Below are 19,030 nucleotides of genomic sequence, written 5' to 3'. Positions count from 1 at the left end.
TCGGGCTCAGCAATGTCTTGGGGCTGACATAGAAATGACCAGGCAGTTGAAAGAACATGTATTTGTTGTCAGAAAACTGGGGTGTAGTCGTGGTTCTGCTACTAACTCCTGGATGACCATGACCAATTTTCTTCTTCCCTTCAGCGTGTCTCAGTGTCCTCAGTCACCAAATGCAGCAGTGAAGCAGAGGTCCTTTGAGTTCTCATACTCTTTGACAGTCTCGCTTCTAGACTTCAGATCTCCTTCCAATCAACACAACTTTCACATCAACTGCCAGGGTCTAGGGTTAGATTAGTGCTATTTAAGCACATAATTGCTGTTGTCTTGGCAGTAACGCCCAGACACTTCAGTTTATTTTTGTTTTTGTTTTTGTTTTTTTTTTTTTTCATTTTTCTGAAGCTGGAAACAGGGAGAGACAGTCAGACAGACTCCCGCATGCACCCGACCGGGATCCACCCAGCACGCCCACCATGGGGCGACGCTCTGCCCACCAGGGGGCGATGCTCTGCCCCTCCAGGGAGTCGCCATGTTGTGACCAGAGCCACTCTAGTGCCTGAGGCAGAGGCCACAGAGCCATCCCCAGCGCCCGGGCCATCTTTGCTCCAATGGAGCCTCGGCTACGGGAGGGGAAGAGAAAGACAGAGAGGAAAGCGCGGCGGAGGGGTGGAGAAGCAAATGGGCGCTTCTCCTGTGTGCCCTGGCTGGGAATCGAACCCGGGTCCTCCGCATGCTAGGCCGACGCTCTACCGCTGAGCCAACCGGCCAGGGCCAGACACTTCAGTTTAAATAACAAGTAAAACAAAATTAAATTCAACAAGATAGCATAAAGTTACCAGCTCTTAATTTGTCCAGTTAAATGTATTAAAAGCAATAGCATCATTTCATAAAAGAAAAGACATTTTAACATAAATATAAGTCCAAAACAAAAATATTTTAACAAACTATATAAGGATATAATCACAGAGGGAAAGCAGTCCTTTATTTTTTTTAATTTATTGTGTTGACATGGTTTATAAATATTCCACTCAATATAACGACCTCTACCACCAACACCGTGCCTACCATGCCCCATGCAAAATCTCTTCCCATTCCATTTCACCCCCTTTACCTCCCCCCACCTCCACCCCCCCCTTTCCCTCCGGGACTTGCTACCTGTTGTCTGTATCTATATGTTATAACATATATGTAATTTGGCTAATCCCTTCACCTCCTCTGATCCAGTCCCCTCTTCCCTCTTTCCTGACAGCTGTCTGTCTGTTCCCTGTGACCCTGCCTCTGTTTCTGTTTTGTTCCTCAGTTTATTGTGTTCATTAGATTCCACATATAAGTGAGATCCTATGATATTTGTCTTTCTCTGCCTGGCTTACTTCACTTAGCATAATAATCTCCAGGTCTATCCATTGCCAACACAAAATGTACGATTTCATTCTTTTACAAAGCTACCAACAAAGTCCATTATATTAGACATATTTAACCACATAGAAAAACTTCCTTGTTTTTGTTTGTTTGTTTTGGTTTGGTTCGGTTTTCTGAGAAAGAAAGGCAAGGAGAGAGAGACAGGAACATCAAGCGGCTCCTATGTGTGCCCTGACCGAGGAATCACACTGGCAACCTCTGCGAGGGGCGACACTCCAACCAACCGAGCTATCTGCCCAGGAGTTTTTTGAATTGATTGATTTTAAGAAAGACAGAGAGAAGTAGAGAGAGAAAGGGGTGGAGGAACGGGAGATTTCATGTGTTGTTCCACTCAGTTGTGCATTCATTGATTACTCCCTTGTGTGCCCTGACCAGGGATTGAACCTGCAACCTTATTGTTTTGGGATGACATTCTTAACTGACCAAACTAACTGGCCAGGGCCCCTCGTCCTTTTTTAAATTTTATTTATTTATTTATTATTTTACTTATTTATTTTAGTGGGAAAGGGAGTGAGAGAGGTAGAGAGACAGGAACATCAATCTGTTCCTCTATGTGCCCAGATTGGCAATCAAACCAGCAACCTCTGTGCTTCCAGACAATGCTCTAACCAACCAAGCCATCTGGCCAGGACTTTTTATTTTTATTATTATTAATTTTTTATTTTTACTATCAACAAGCAAAAAATTGCCACTGGTCACTAGTAATTATGGACTACCATTTGGAAATCGATTGTCTTATCATGTAAAACTTGAAAATAGGTAGCTATAGTTTTTTTTTTTTTTGGATTTTTCTGAAGCTAGAAACGGGGAGAGACAGTCAGACAGACTCCCGCATGCGCCTGACCGAGATCCACCCGGCACGCCCACCAGGGGGCGATGCTCTGCCGTGACCAGAGCCACTCTAGCGCCTGGGGCAGAGGCCAAGGAGCCATCCCCAGCGCCCAGGCCATCTCTGCTCCAATGGAGCCTTGGTTGCGGGAGGGGAAGAGAGAAACAGAGAGGAAGGAGGGAGGGTGGAGAAGCAAATGGGCGCTTCTCCTATGTGCCCTGGCCGGGAATCGAACCCAGGTTCCCCGCATGCCAGGCCGATGCTCTACCGCTGAGCCAACCAGCCAGGGCCTCATTTTCCTTTTTAAATTACTTTGCAACGTTTGAAAGACTAGAATATTTCATGTAGTCACTGGCTTTCCAATTTCTCTTTAAAAACTGAAAGACTTGACAACACTGGGCCCACATTCACATAGGGCATGAAATAAAGACCCCTCTGTGTGGGATCCTCAAAATCTTGACTGAGACGTAACTAACACAAGAAAAGGAAGAGGTGGATGGTTCTCTTGCTCACCGATGTCTCCGGGAGCTTTCCCAATCCCACTTGAGCTATATTACTTAAAATATTAATCTAATCTTATCTTTCAACATTTCCTAGGCTTCTTGTACCATAGGCATAGAGTTTCTGTTTTTAAAAATAAAAATATATGTCTGGCTCAGTTAGACGACATACAAGTGATTTGTTGTATGAATTGTAAAAACTGCTGAGAAGGTTCTATTCTTAATCTCCAGAAGGGGGCAGCTCAGCATCATGAAACACTTAAAGTAGAAAAGAGAAACCCAATAGAAATGTGATGGTTGGCAAATTAGTAATGAGAAAGAAGAGGGAGCTGTCTGTTTGACCTTTCTGTCCATCCTTACTGCCAGCGTACTAGTTCAGATCTTCATAATTCTCTCCAGGACTATTGCAAAACTAGCCATTAATTGGCCTTACTTTATTCCTAGTTTCACCCACTCCACTCCAACCCATCTCCAAAAACAGCAGCTTTTTATCACTTCCCTAATGGAAAAATCTTCAATAGTAACCAACCAGATTAGGATGCTGTCCCCAAGCTGACACACAATTCTTCAAATCTCACAAATCCTGTCTTTCCAACTTCATCTCCCACCACTCCCTATCCCTACCTGTGACCTAACGGAATAAACCTGTGTGTAATTAACAGCTGTTTCCCCACCTGGATTGTAACTCCATGAGTGCAGGCCTTGTGTCTGTACTTGTACAGCACTGTACCCCCAGCAGCCAGCATATATACTTGACACAAAAGTGGGCATTCAATATATATTTGGTGAGTAAATAAGTAAATGAATAAATTATAATGAGCTTTTATTAAGCACCTCATTAATTTCATTTAATCTTTATTACAACCCTGTTAGACAGTAGTATTAATTTATATTATACACGTGAAACTGAGTGAGGTTGTCTTCTTTATCAAAATCATACAGCTCATAGCTGACAATGCCAGGAAACTAATCAAAGGGAATGACAACCAAATGCATATATTCTGGCTGTAATTACTTCAGGTAATTTAATAACAGACATTGGCACTGGCCAGATGTCTCTGTGGATAGAGCATCAGTTCCATGTGCAGATGTCCCAGGTTCGATCCCCAGTCAAGGTATATATGAGAAGCAAATGCTTCTCTTTCCCATCCTCTCTCCCCCTCTTGGAGCCTATGGCTGGACTGGTTCAAGGGTCAGCCCCAGATAGCTCGGTTGATACAAGTATCAGCTCCAGACAGAGGTTGCCGGATGGATCGGATGGATCCCAGTCAGGTATGTGTAGAAATCCGTTTCTCTATCTCCCTCCCCTCTTTTCACTTAAAAAAATAAAAGAAGAAAAAGATCAGCCTTCAAATGTCTTCTGACTACAGGATTTTGTGTTTGTGACTCTTTGGATTGCATGTGCACCTAAAATTAAGCTACATCCTGCAGCCCCAGGCGATTGATCAGTTTTCTTCTGCACTGCCCTGCTGATGTTCAAGATTTCCTCATTATAGATCAATATTCTTTCTCCAAACTGACCTAAGATTAGAAATATCTGCTAAGGAGTAAAGAAGTAGTGGTCAGAGGGATTGCAGTAGAAACCAGAAAAATATATGGCCCAGATGAAAGTGTTTCAAGAAGGGAGACAGAGTTAAGAGAATGAAGTATAAGTAAAGATTGCTGGATTTGATTATTAATAATCATCAGTCATAGATCAATTTTAATAGAGTGATGGAGCAGAGGGAAGAATATATAGACCGAGTACATGGTCTATGAAGAATTAGAAGATGTGACTGGAGATGAATTTTTGGTAATTTTGGCAGTGAAAGCTAAGAGGTAGCTCGCAAGCATGTGAAAGGGAGTAGCAGGGCCCAACCAATGTTCTGCACCTTTGTACACAAAGTGGTTTTGTCAAGTGGGTCTAAGTACAGGCTCTAGACACAAATTTCTGAGTTCCAGTCTCAATTCGACCACATAACAGTTATTTGGACAACTTATTTAAACTCTGTGAGCTCAGTTTCCTTCTCCATTTAATAACCACATCTTCTTTATCAGGTTACAGAAAGTATTAAAGGGGACTGTGTAGATGAAGCACTTTGCTCACATAATTCATAATTTTAGAATTATGAAAACAAAGAGCCAGTGACGATGGACAGGGGTGCTGATAAAAGAGTGGATATTGCTCAAAAAACAGTGAAGAGGTGATAGGCTAGAGAACAAAGACGGATGCATGTGCCTCACTAAACAGATGACAGCGTTGGCTCTAAGGCCAAGGCGGGGGAAGCAGGGTAGATTTAGAGTAGAGAGAACTTTACAATGGCTGTTATTTTTGCCAGCAAATCTGAGGTCTCATCTTCATGACTTATGCTAATATGTATTTACCAAAAGTAAGTAGATGGACATAGATAACTCAGTAAATGGCAATTATGTTTACACAGATGGATGGGTTAATGACATAGAAGAGGAAGTTGAGACAAGAGTGGAAGAGCTCTGTACTATGGTGGGGAATAGTTGGGACAGTCATAATGAATGTGTCTACATGAGATGACTAAAAATATATAATTGCTTGAAGCATCAGGTTGTAGAAACACATTAAGAAGCTACATGGACCTGGAAAGCATTATGCCAAGTAAAATAAGTCAGTCAGAGAGAGACAAGTACCATATGATTTCACTCATATGTGGAATCTAATGAACAAAGTGAACTAACAGACAAAATAGAGACAGACTCATAGATAGAAAGCAGGCTGATACCTATGGGAGGGGTTTGTGAGGGGTTGAGGGATTGAGCAAAAAAGGGAAGAAAGAGAAAAAGCTCTTGGACATGGTGATTGCTTGGGGAAGGGGAGATAGGGGAGGTGGAGGAGTTGTAAAGGGGGGATAAAGGGTGATGGATGGAGACTTGAATTGGGCTGGTAAATGCACACAACAGTGTACAGATGATGTGTTGTAGAACTGTGCATCTGAAATCTAAACAATTTTTTAACCAATGCCACTACAATATACATTCAGTAAATAGGAAAAACCCTGGCCTTTGGTGGCGCAGTGTATAGAGTGTCAACATGGGACACCAAGGTCCCAGGTTTGAAATACCAAGGTCGCCAGCTTGAGTGCAGGCTCACCAGCTTGAATGCAGGTTCACTGTCTCAGCTGGAGCCCCTGGTCAAGGCATATATGAGAAGCAATCAATGAACAACTAAAGTGATGCAACTATGAGTTGATGCTTCTCATCTCCCTGCTTGTCTCTCTCTCTCTCTAAGAAAAAAAAGAAGTTACAGTGAGCTGAGCATACAATATAGGTCTATTACTTTCTTTAACAAGCCTATTATCAGGGAAAGATGAAAAAAAAAAAAGCAAGCAGGAAGAGATGGATTGGAACAGAGTCAGTACATGTGATTTAGTGGGAATTGTGACCAGTTATAAAGTTGTGATTGGAAGTAAAGGTACCAAATTCTAAGTACCACATTCAATCTAGAGATAGATCTTTGTCCAGAATGAGAAGTCAAGAATGGCTGTGTTGGGTGGTGGAGTTGGAATAGAGACAGAGGTCAAGAAAGGAGAATGAAGCTTTGTGGGTATTGAGGTCACTGAGAATGATCCCAGGGAAAAGAAAGAAAGGAAAAATTGAACTACAGTATCAAGGAAACTGGAAGTGTGTCCTGGAGTATGATGGACAGATGTGAGAAGGTGGAAACAAGGGCATAAGCAAAGACTTCAAGTAAGAAATTGAGCCATGATCACAAGACAGCCATAATGAACAAAAAGTACGGAGACTGAGTATAGACGACGAAGAGATTTGAGTGATGACACCAAGGAAGGTATGCTAAACAGGTGAGGAGATTGGAGAGAAGGAGTAGCATGTGCCCTGAATGGATTTCTCTCTTTTTTTAAGACTTTATTTATTCATTTTAGAGAGGAGAGAAGGAAGAGAGAGAGAGAGAGAGAGAGAGAGAGAGAGGAGGGGAGGAGCAGGAAGCATCAACTCCCACATGTACCTTGACCAGGTAATCCCAGGGTTTTGAACCGGCAACCTCAGCATACCAGGTCGACGCTTTATCCACTGCACCACCACAGGTCAGGCACTGATTTCTCTCTTATTGCTACTATTCCTCAGAACTCAATCACTACTGGGACCTTCCTTCATGTCACATAAAAGCTAAGTGGGTCAAAGACAAACTTTAAGAAAAAATCCTTGTGCTTTTTTGTCTGAAAGAAGAAATTTACTAAGAAAATTTAAAATCACAGTAGTGAAGAAATGAATTATTAGAAAGAAAGGTTTGGAATTAACTATGCAAATCAAATAAAACCTAAGAGGTGTTTATTATTGTTCCCTAAGATTTTTTAATATTTAGAAGAAAAATATCTTATTTCCTTTCCAGAAAGGCACCTCATTAACGCACAAAGCTCTTCATTAGAGAGTCTTTGCTTTAAAAACAAACAAATCCTCCTCAGTAGCTGTTACGGAATGTTGTAATTTACTAAGTCCTCTGAGCCTCAGGCAGGATTCTACATGATCTCTCTTTAGAGTAAGAGTAAGAGAAGACCACCACACTTGAGGTAAAATATTACCAAAAAGTGGGTGGGCCTTGGATGGATGGCTTGTCCCAAAGCACAGAGGTTGCCCACTGGATCCCCAGTTGGTGCACATGGAGGAGCAGATCTATGTCCTCTCTTTCTCTCTCTCTCTTTCTCTTTCCCCTACCTCTCTCGTAAAATCAATTAATAAAAAAAAAAAAAATTTTAAGGCCCTGGCCGGTTGGCTCAGTGGTAGAGTATTGGCCTGGCGTGCAGGAGTCCCGGGTTCCATTCCTGGCCAGGGCACACAGGAGAAGCGCCCATCTGCTTCTCCACCCCTCCCCCTCTCCTTCCTCTCTGTCTCTCTCTTCCCCTCCCGCAGCCAAGGCTCCATTGGAGCAAAGTTGGCCCGGGCGCTGAGGATGGCTTCATAGCCTCTGCCTCAGGTGCTAGAGTGGCTCTGGTTGCAACAGAGCAACGCCCTGGATGGGCAGAGCATCACCCCCTGGTGGGTATGCTTAGTGGATCCCAGTCAGGCGCATGCGGGAGTCTGTCTGACTGCCTCCCGATTTCCAACTTCAGAAAAATACAAAAAAAAAAATTTTAACTGGGTAGGGGTGGGGGAACTTTCCTTTAGAAGACATCTATAATGGCAAGCAGCTCAGCTATTTGCATATTATTAAAATAATGCCAAGTATTCTTCTAGCTGTGACTATTATATTTTGAGCAATACAAAATGTGATTATGTTGCCTACCAGGCAGTGGTGCAGTGGATAGAGCATTGGACTGGGATACGGAGGACCCAGGTTCAAAACCCTGAGATCACCAGCTTGAGTGTGGGCTCATCTGGTTTGAGCAAGGCTCACTAGCTTGAGCCCAAGGTCGTTGGCTCGAGTACAGGGTTACTCGGTCTGCTGTAGCCCCCTGGTCAAGGTACATATGAGAAAGCCATCAATGAGCAACTGAGGTGTCACAACAAAATATTGATGCTTCTCATCTCTCTCTCTTCCTGTCTATTTGTCCCTATCTATCCCTCTCTCTGTCTCTCTCTGTTCCTGTCACACAAAAAAAATGTGATTATGTTAAATAATATATACAGAATATTTTAGTTAATTATCAACATGCTGGATATGTCATGTACTATCCCTGAGACACTGTTTAAAATTTAGAGTCCAGAGAGAGCCCAGAAATAAAACCACATGTATATGGTCAAATCATCTTTGATAAAGGAGCCAAAAACATACAATGGAGAAAAGAAAACCTCTTCAATAAATGGTGCTGGGAAAATTGGAAAGCCACATGCAAAAGAATGAAACTCGACTACAGTTTGTCTCCTTGCACAAAAATTAATTCTAAATGGATCAAAGACCTAAATATAAAATCTGAAACAATAAAATACATAGAAGAAAACATAGGTACTAAACTCATGGACCTTGGCCATAGAGAACATTTTATGAGTTTGACTCCAAAGGCAAGGGAAGTAAATGCAAAGATAAATGAATGGGACTACATCAGACTAAGAAGCTTTTGCAGAGCAAAAAAAAAGACAGCAAACTAAATGGGAGATAATATTTTTGAACAACAACTCAGATAAGGGGCTAATATACAAAATATATGAAGAACTCACAAAACTCAACAACAAAGAAGCAAACAATCCAATAAAAAAATGGGAAGAGGACATGAACAGACAATTCTCCCAGGAAGAAATACAAATGGCCAAGAGATATATGAAAAGATGCTCATCTTCATTAGTTATTAGAGAAATGCAAATCAAAACTACAATGAGATACCACCCCATACCTGTTAGATTAGCTATTATCAACAAGATAGGTAATAACAAGTGTTGGAGAGGCTGTGGAGAAAAAGGAACCCTCATTCACTGTTAGTGGGAATGTAAAGTAGTATAGCCATTATGGAAGAAAGTATGTTGGTTCCTCGAAAAATTAAGAATAGAACTACCATATAACCCAGCAATCCCTCTACTGGGTATATACCCCCAAAACTCAAAATCATTGGTATGTAAAGACACATGCAGCCCAATGTTCATAGCGGCATTGTTCATGTTGGCCAAGACATGGAAACAATCAAAAAGCCCTTCAATAGATGACTGGATAAAGAAGATGTGGTACATATATACTATGAAATACTACTCAGCCATAAGAAATGATGACATAGAATCATTTATGACAACGTGGATGGACCTTGATAACATTATAATGAGTGAAATAAGTAAATCAGAAAAAAACTAAGAACTATATGATTCCATACATAGGTGGGACACAAAATTGAGAGTCATGGACATAGATAACAGTGCAGGGGTGCCTGACCAGGCAGTGGTGCAGTGGATAGAGTGTCGGACTGGGATGCGGAGGACTCAGGTTCAAGACCCCGAGGTCGCCAGCTTAAGCGCGGTCTCATCTGGTTTGAGCAAAAGCTCACCAGCTTGGACCCAAGGTCACTGGCTCAAGCAAGGAGTTACTTCATCTGCTGAAGGCCCATGGTCAACGCACAGATGAGAAAGCAATCAATGAACAACTAAGGTATCACAATGCACAACGAAAAACTAATGATTGATGCTTCTCATCTCTCCATTCCTGTCTACCTGTCTGTCCCTGTTTATCCCTCTCTCTGACTCTCTCTCTGTCTCTGTAAAAAAAAAAAAAAGACTAAGAGTGCAGTGGTTACCAGGGGGTGAGGAAGGGATGGGGGGGGGGGGAACAGGCATAAAGAAAACAAAATGAAGGGTGAAGGAGGACAATTTGACTTTGGGTGATGGGTATACAACATAATCAAATGTCAAAATGATCTGGAGATGTTTTTTCTAAATCTATGTGCTATAGTTGACCAATATCACCCTGTTAAAGTTGATTGTCTAAATAAAACTATTAAAAAAATTAGAGTCTGGAAAAGTGGGACAGAGGTGGGGCTCTAGCACTAAGTTCTTTACTCTTTAGTGGAAAAACTACAGTATACCAAAAGTTGTTCCTAATATTTTAAGTTTCCAGAGTTTCAATTGCTCTTTTCCTAGTAGGAGTGTGAGAGTTGCTGTGTTTCATTACGGCTTTGTTGTCATGATGGGGGCTCGTTTCTTTCACCTCTGTAGGAGTTCTCTACCCTCATGGTGCCTCAGTATCACTCAGGGAACTGTGAAATAGCATGAATGCTTCCGCCCTCCTTCCATGGATTCTGATTCTATTGGTACATAATGGGACGTGAGTCTGTACTTTTTTTTTTTAATTCAATTCTCTTTCTTTAAAAAAAAATTATTTTTTAATTTATTCATTTTAGAGAGGAGGCAGGGAGGGAGGGAGGGAGAGAGGGAGGGAGGGAGAGAGAGAGAAAGTTAGGATGAGCAGGAAGCATCAACTCCCATATATGCCTTGACCAGACAAGTGCAGGGTTTTGAACCAGCAACCTCAGTGTTCCCAGGTAGATGCTTTATCCACTGTGCCACCAGAGGTCAGGCTGTACTTGTATTTTGAAAGGGTCTTATGGCCATACCACCCTGAACGTGCCCGATCTCGTCTGAAAGGGTCTTAATGTGCAGCCAGGGCTGAGAACCACTGAGCTAAAATATAAACCTGGTTTTCTCATCACATAACACTTTCTAAACCTCAACCCCTTCCCTAACCTCACTTCCCCAGCCAGTTCACAGCTGGATCAATGTGTCAACCAATGAGAGATTTTTAACCACGTTCTAGGTGCTCATGAAATCTGACTTCAGGAAGGCTGCAGTCTATTAGGGACACTAGACTTAACCTACTGGTTAAAGGCCAATTAGCAGCTTGTGGTGCTGCATAGATCTTGCTGCAGGTAGGAGACATCAGAGTTTCTTAGACATGAACCATGAGCTGGGCCCTGAAGAATGCCCAGTGCGATCTAAGAGGTGGGAAGGTGAGAAGGGGGTGGCTAAACAGTAGAAGTGAGGAGGGTGGTCTGAAGAGGAGTGAGAACATGCAGTTACTCAAAGAAAAATAAGACTTTGAAAAACAAAACTGTGAAAACCAGGTACCTCTCATTTCCTAGAGAGGTACCTTATTCTCTAGGAAATGAAGAACATTAAGTCCAATTTCAGTAATTCCAAATGCAATTTAAAAAAGTAAAACAGGGTGATATGATAGAGAGTTCCTGGGCTGGGAGACAGTCCTTATAATTGAGTGATAGAGGAAGACCTCTTTGAGGAGGTGACATGTGGGCTGATACATGATTTGGCTTATGTTAAAGTCAGGCATATAGCTCTCAAGCAAGTGCAAAGACCGAGACAAAAATATGAAACCTTCCGGAATAGCTGGAATGCTGTGAGCAAAGAGAAGAGTAATAGATGACACTCGAGAGAAAAGTTAGTATATCAATGGGCTCTGTTATATCTGTGTCTGTGTTTTCTCTTCTTTCTCCAACAATGTGTACTTGAGAGATAATGTTACCTTCACTGCCAGGAAACTGAAGAAGCCCCATTGCACACTTCAGACCTGAGAAGCTCTGAGTTCATGGGGAGGAAGACTAGGAAAGGTCAAGAAAGCCTTTGCCTCTGATGGTGAGGAGAAAGGATGAAGGAAGAGTGGGTTCCAGATGATAGAATCTAGCAGGTCAAAAGTCCTGATACCCTCTGACCAGGTGGTGGCACAGTGGATAGAGTGTCGGACTGGGATGCAGAGGACCCAGGTTCAAAACCCCGAGGTCGCCAGCTTGAGCACAGGTTCATCTGGTTTGAGCTAGGCTCACCAGCTTGAGCCCAATGTCGCTGGCTTGAGCAAGGGGTTACCCACTCTGTTGGAGCCCCTGGGTCAAGGCACATATGAGAAAGCACTCAATGAACAACTAAGGTGCCACAACAAAGAATTGATGCTTCTCATCTCTCTCCCTTCCTGTCTATCTGTCCCTAACTGTCCCTCTCTCTGTCTCTCTCTGTCTCCGTCACAAAAAAAAAAGTCCTGATACCTTTCTACTACCTCAAACCACCAAAGAGGTAAGTGCAGAGCCAGAGGAAGCTCAGTGTGCTCATAAATGTGCAACATCCAGTTCTCTAAAAGGAGGCAGAGGAGAAGAAAGAAAACCTTCTTTGTGGTGTTTGTCAATTACAGTGGTGTAACTACTCCCACCTGGTTGATTTCAAGTTACCAAGAAGAGGTCACTGATCTTGGAGTTGGGCAAAATCAGCTCTCTAAACAAACCAGTTCAAGTTGGCTCCAGCTGACTCCAGCCAGCACACCACCCACAGGACCTGACATATAGTCCCAAGACTTCTCCGTACTGTCTGCTTTAAACTACAAGAGGGGTGAGCTGCAGAAGGGCCCCACACTTGAACTCTTAGTAATCAGTGTCTCCAAACACTCAACAGACCAAAAAAGGTATTTATGCACTAAGTCTGTTTTGGAGAGAAATTACAAATGACAGTTAAAAAAAATGTAATAGTTATAATAGCTACTGTATATGAATTTTTATTACATGCTATCTACATAGCTAAGTACTTCATCAACATCTCATATAATCCTTATAGCAATCCTGATGAGGGGATAGCTATTATCCCATCTGGCCCATGAGTAACCTAAGGCTTAAAGCTGTTATTAACTAGTAAGAAGCAGAAGTAGAATTCATATTCCGGTCTATCTGACTTGAGAACAAGCAGTTTAACCTATCATGTCTCTCCCATCTTCATGCTACACTATGTACTAAATTATCATAAACCCTACCCACAAATGTTCCAGAAGTTTCTATAGCTCTTGATGATTTTCTTCAATTATAAAGACCTTAAGCTCCCTACATTTACCAGATACTGTGTGAGACTCAAGGGATACAGAGGTGAATAAATCCCAGTAGGCACTCACATGGGTGCTGATCACATTTGGCATCACACTGCGGTTGAAATGTATCTCCCATCCATCCACCAGGCTAATACAACCACCATTATCACGCCCGGTACAACAGTTTCCTTCTAGGCTCCTGGTTTCCCCGTTTGCAGCTCTCCAATTTATTCTTTCACAACTATCAGAGTGACCTTTTAAACATTAATTGGGTCATATTACTCCTCTTCCTAAAATCCTCCCATTGCTTTCCATTGTGTTTAGAATGAAGTCCAGATTTCTCACCTTGGCTTACAAGACCTGCAGGATCGGCCCCTGACAACCTCCTCCACTTCTGCTCCTGTCACTTTCACTGCCTCCTGGGCACCAGGACTTTCTATTATCAAACTGAGGCTACCCAAGGGTGGGGAGGACCATGTTAAACTGACGTGAATACAGAGGTGAATATTACATGCTATCTACATAAAATTATCAGAGAATGGTGACAACAAAAAGCAAACCAATATTCAGTCAGTTTTACTACTCTGTAAATTCTGTATGAACACACTCCCTCTCATTGCCTACTAGATGAACTGCTCTTATCACCACACCTTTCATATATATACCGCTCAATTATTCCAGTATACCACTCGGTTATTCCAATAGGCCCAACTTGGGGGGGGGGTGCTTATAAACAGCAAGTGTTAATTCTCACAGTTCTGGAGGCTGGGAAGTCTAAAATCATGGCCTCAAAGTGTCTGTGTTTGGTGAGGGCTTTCCGGTTCATACATGGCTGTCTTTCTGCTGTTTTCTCACATGGCTGAGGGGGTGAGAAGCCACTCTGAAGCCTCTTTCATGAGGGCACTAATTCTACTCCTGAGGGCTCTTACTTACCCTATGACCCAATCACCTCCCAGAGTCCCCACCTCCTAATACCATCACCTAAGGGTTAGAATTCAACAAATGAATTGTGGGGGGATACAAACATTCAGACCACAGAAAATTGTTTGAATAGGTATTACATCCACAGGCTTTTAGTCCAAAACACTTACAAGATATGCAGAAAAAAAGCCTCACTATGACTCCTATCTTATCTTTTTCATAATAAGACTATCTTGCTTATTCTTATAGATTTTTTTTCATATAATAAGGGCAAAAGAAATGAATAGACACTTCTCCAAAGAGGACATACAGATGGCCAATAGGCATATGAAAAAATGCTCAACATCACTAATTATTAGAGAAATGCAAATTTAAACCACAATGAGATATCACCTCACACCGGTCAGAATGGCGCTCATCAACAAAACAACACAGAATAAGTGTTGGGGAGGATGTGGAAAAAAGGGAACCCTCCTGCACTGCTGGTGGGAATGCAGACTGGTGCAGCCACTGTGGAAAACAGTATGGAAATTCCTCAAAAAATTAAAAATTGAACTGCCTTTTAACCCAGCTATCCCACTTTTAGGAATATACCTTAAGAACACCATAGCACTGCTCCAAAAGGAGAAATGCACCCCCATGTTTATGGCAGCATTGTTCACAATAGCGAAGATCTGGAAACAGCCCAAGTGTCTGTCAGAGGACGAGTGGATTAAAAAGCTTTGGTACATATATACTATGGAATACTACTCAGCCATAAGAAATGATGACATTGGATCATTTACAACAACATGGATGGCCCTTGATAACATTATACTGAGTGAAATAAGTAAAGGATATTAGGAACAAATATGAATGTATAGCTTCATCTACTCTATTCTCATTTATTTCAAATGATAGCATACTCTCAGCATTTTTTATGCTGGTTTTTTTGTTTGTTTGTTTGTTTGTTTTTTTGTATTTTTCTGAAGCTGGAAACGGGGAGAGACAGTCAGACAGGCTCCCGCATGTGCCCAACCGGGATCCACCCGGCACGCCCACCAGGGGCGATGCTCTGCCCACCAGGGGGCGATGCTCTGTCCCTCCGGGGCATAGCTCTGCCGTGACCAGAGCCACTCTAGCGCCTGGGGCAGAGGCCAAGGAGCCATCCTCAGCGCCCGGGCCATCTTTGCTCCAATGGAGCCTTGGCTGCAGGAGGGGAAGAGAGAGACAGAGAGGAAGGAGGGGGGGGGAGGAGAAGCAAATGGGCGCTTCTCCTATGTGCCCTGGCCGGGAATTGAACCCAGGTCCCTCGCACGCCAGTCCGACGCTCTACCGCTGAGCCAACCGGCCAGGGCCTTATGCTGTTTTTTTAATCTAGCAAAATGTTCCTTTAATCTAGCTCCATAGTTCCTTTACCATCTGCCCAATTCCAATGTGAACCTGCATGGCCCCAGCCTCCAGCAGTACAGGAATACACTCCTTTGTATTGTTCTTCTGTTAAGATGCTGTATGAGTCGTATGAGTCGAAGTTCTAACCACCTGTTGAGTTACTAATCTCATTTGTATGTGTGATGCAGGTGTTAATAAACTTGTTTATATAACTCAGTCTTAGTCTTTCTGTTGTCAGTCTATTCTACAGGGACCCAGACAATGCACCTAAGATGAGTAAAAGCAAAAAAGCACTGATTTTCCTCCTCCACAGCTTTAAAGAAAAATGATAAACCTGTGTCCTCAACCTAGTGGAGCTTCCCATACCCCAAGTGGAAAATTGAACTTTACTAAGAGTTTAAAGAAAAACAGTATAGAACTATGGCAGTACAGAACCAGGAAATGGGCGGGACTGTATGTTTCTTGCACTGTTCTTATTTAGTGGTTCACATTCTTCACACCTACGAAATGCAGAGTGACTGGTACAGGACAGAGGAGAGACTGGTGCATGACAAATGAGGAAATTGTGTTAAAATACTTGAGAGATTACTACAGAGCTTCCCGACCCCTTTATAATTACGGATGGGAAAGTGTCACAAAGAGTCAACTCCAGACCTCTGCATCAGAATACCAGAGGGTGAGGCTAAGCTGTTTCCTTTTTCTTTTTCCATTCACATGTAACTCCCAAATGCGACTGGAAGAAGCAACCTCAGCTTTTCTCCCACCTAAAAGAACCCATTTCTCTTTAGCATTTTTCATCCATCAATGAAGTCAAATTGTCCTAATTCTAAACGTTTAACAGCACGGTATTAGTTCAAGTGACAAGAAATTGGTATCTAGGGCTATTAAGGATTTTCTAAACCTTTGGCAGAATTGGTGTAGCTCTAAAATCCACTGCTTTTTGATGCCATGAAATCTGTCAACTTAAAATGAGAAAACCCATGAGCCACACTGGAAAATCTTTGTGTGTTCACTGAGAGCACCCCTCATCCTAATAAAATATCTCCTGGGTCCAAGGCTGTGGGAGGGCAGCATATAGAAGAATAAACATACCCTAACAGCCATTCCATAAGCAGCATCCCCTCCACAGCTGTCTTGCTGGAAGATTAAACACTTACTCTTTTTTTTTTTTTTTAGAGATAGAAAGGAAAGGAGATACAGAGACAGAGATAAACATTGATCTGTTTTTGTATGTGCTTTGACCAGGGATCAAACTAAACACCCTTACATCTGCTACTCAAACTAGTTTTGCAAGTACCTTTACATACCCTCATTTATGGCTACTTTTACCTAAAAGAGAAGAAAGAAGGAGAAGGAAAAGGAGGAGAAGAGAGTTGATATCAAGGGGAATCCTGAAAATTTAAAAAAAAAATTTCCAGAAAGGTAAACAACAATTTACTTTTTGGAAATGACTGAGTTTTCAAATGTTTTATATTGCTGGTGCAAGAGTAAGTAGACAGTGAGCAGAATTAAATGGGAGATCCTAGAATCTACTTCCACTTGTGATATTGCGATGCATAGCAACATTTATTTCAATATCACTTCAGACTATTTTTGATTCAATACTAATTGTGAGTTTTGAATAATTACCTATGATCTTCTAGGTAAATTAGGGTTCTCTCTCTCTCTCTTTCTCTCTCTCTTTCTCTCTCATGTGTGTGTGTGTGTGTGTGTGTGTGTATGTGTGTTGCATTTGTTTTTAAACCCATAATAAATTCCAACTTGCTCTGTCCTCAATATAGCTAAAAAATTAAAGCATATCATCCACTCCTGGGCATATTCTCACTGATGCTTATGAGTAATTCAATGTCTTGCTTTGCCTCGACTCAGCCACTTGCCAAATCAACACACAATCAACAACTGCATTGCTTATGCAGTGACTTTCTTAACATAATTATTCCTGGAGCCTAGACTATAACCCAGCTGTCCACTGGCTATGCCCAGTGTGGTGTGTGGATCAACAGCATAAGCAACAGGGAGCTGATATGCATAATCTTAGGCCCCACCCAGACCTACAGAATAAAAATCTGCATTTAAACAAGATCTTGGGGTGATCAGTGTGCGCATTAAAATTTGAAAAGCACTAGCCTAGAGCAGTGCTTCTCTTCCACTGGGTGGTAAGCTGATCACTTCCATCGGAAGCACCTGGATGCTCTCCTAAAAGTAGGTTACTGGATAGTACCACGGACTGAGTGAGACAGACTCTCCTGGTGGGGGCACTTGAAACGGCATTTCAAACTGTTTTCTCTTATTGACTCTTAAGCAATCTAAAGCTTGAGAGTTACTATCCTATAATAGCATTATAGAATATTATCAGTGTTGTCATTTTCATATACATGAGCTTTCACCAAACCAAAGTCACTAGGCAAGACACACCTAGAATTATAAACTAACCAAAGAACACATTGACTATAGAAAGACAAACACACATGCACAAACTGGCATTAGAAGTAACACACAAATGAGGAGAAACTGCCTATAGTACTAGAAGAACCACCCAATGCGTTCTGTTGAGCATGTGTAATGAAATGCAGACTAACCGGTTAACGTGTTAGAGGAAACAAATAGTGAATAATAATGCCATCACATCTCTTGTACTTGTTTAAACTTTACTCATTTGTACTCCTTTGAAAGGTAGTTAAAATTCAATTTGAGTCTAATAGTTTACTTTCAATATAGCAGAAAGTATTTTTTTGTATCCACCAAATGTGAAAAGAAAGAACTCAAAAATGTATTTCAAAATACATAGTTTTTCATCTACAAAGTATTTATTTATAATTGCTAGAAATGAATTTTCTTTCAAATACCAAGCTGAAAGGTGGTCCTCTCTATATGAGTTTTTATAAAAGAACCAGTCTGTCTTTAGTTTGTTTGGAAAATACAGTTAGGTAACAATTTTCACTTTTCCTCTGGATGTTTGACATCAGAAAAGCACGACTCAAGTTCATTTTGCAAGATCCAAATTACCCCTACATACATGCGGACATCGTAAAATGTATGCGGTATTCCTCTGTACTTACATGTAGCTAACATTTTATAATTGCAAACCAATTTGTCTTAAAACGTGAAAAAAAACATCAGAAGGATGAACACACAAGACTTTATTTTGACTTGATGCTCACACAGAAAGTTAAACAGAAGAAAAGGAGACATTCATTAGGAGAGGAAATTCCATCTGAAGACCATGAGCAGTTTTTAACACCTTTAGGCTCTTATTTTCAGAAAAGGTACATACCTCAGAGTATAGAATTCCCATGCTGGTCCCTCACAGGCTTATTTCACCACCACAGCTTTTTGAATCTTCCGGAGGTATTTCTAATTAACATCAAAATGCTTCCCGGCAGAGAGAAAGGTTCCAGAAGCCTGGGTCAGTGGCAAACCCTTTCTTTCTACAACTGTGAGTGTTTTGCCTGCAACACAGGCGCAACAGCACCACCTTCTAGAGGGCCCAACCCAATGAAAGGAGGGCACTAGTTACCCTATAATGACCCACGCCGTGCATCATCTAATGTTACCACCCTGGGAAACCGGTTTCTGAGTCACGTCTGCTTTGCCAGTGGTAGCAAGTAGAAAGAAGGAAGCCAAGTTGAGGCAAAAGGAAAGTTCCTACTTGGGCAGGAAGGACACGGAGTTCAAAATAGGGTACTGTGCTTAGGACATTTCCTAATTGAAATCTGGTTTTCTGGGGCTATTGAGAAAGGGTAGAGAGTAACAGAC

The 19,030-nt window shown here is 41.8% G+C and overlaps 1 protein-coding gene across 1 annotated transcript in view; it reads right to left on the bottom strand.

Annotated features, from left to right (window-relative positions):
• The window catches only part of ANKRD22 (ankyrin repeat domain 22), a 29,579-nt gene extending 10,796 nt beyond the window's left edge, over nucleotides 1–18,783 (bottom strand). The window contains exon 1 of the mRNA XM_066243400.1: nucleotides 18,549–18,783. Within this exon, the coding sequence (XP_066099497.1) occupies nucleotides 18,549–18,569 (21 nt within the window). The 5' untranslated portion in view covers nucleotides 18,570–18,783. The remainder of the gene's footprint in view (nucleotides 1–18,548) is intronic.
• Between the last annotated feature and the right edge of the window lie 247 nt (nucleotides 18,784–19,030).

The sequence above is a fragment of the Saccopteryx bilineata genome, chromosome 9, assembly GCF_036850765.1.
Source record: "Saccopteryx bilineata isolate mSacBil1 chromosome 9, mSacBil1_pri_phased_curated, whole genome shotgun sequence".
NCBI classification, from domain to species: Eukaryota; Metazoa; Chordata; class Mammalia; order Chiroptera; family Emballonuridae; genus Saccopteryx; species Saccopteryx bilineata.
Note: the sequence above shows the minus strand (reverse complement) of the source record. Positions and strands in the feature narration are given on the sequence as shown.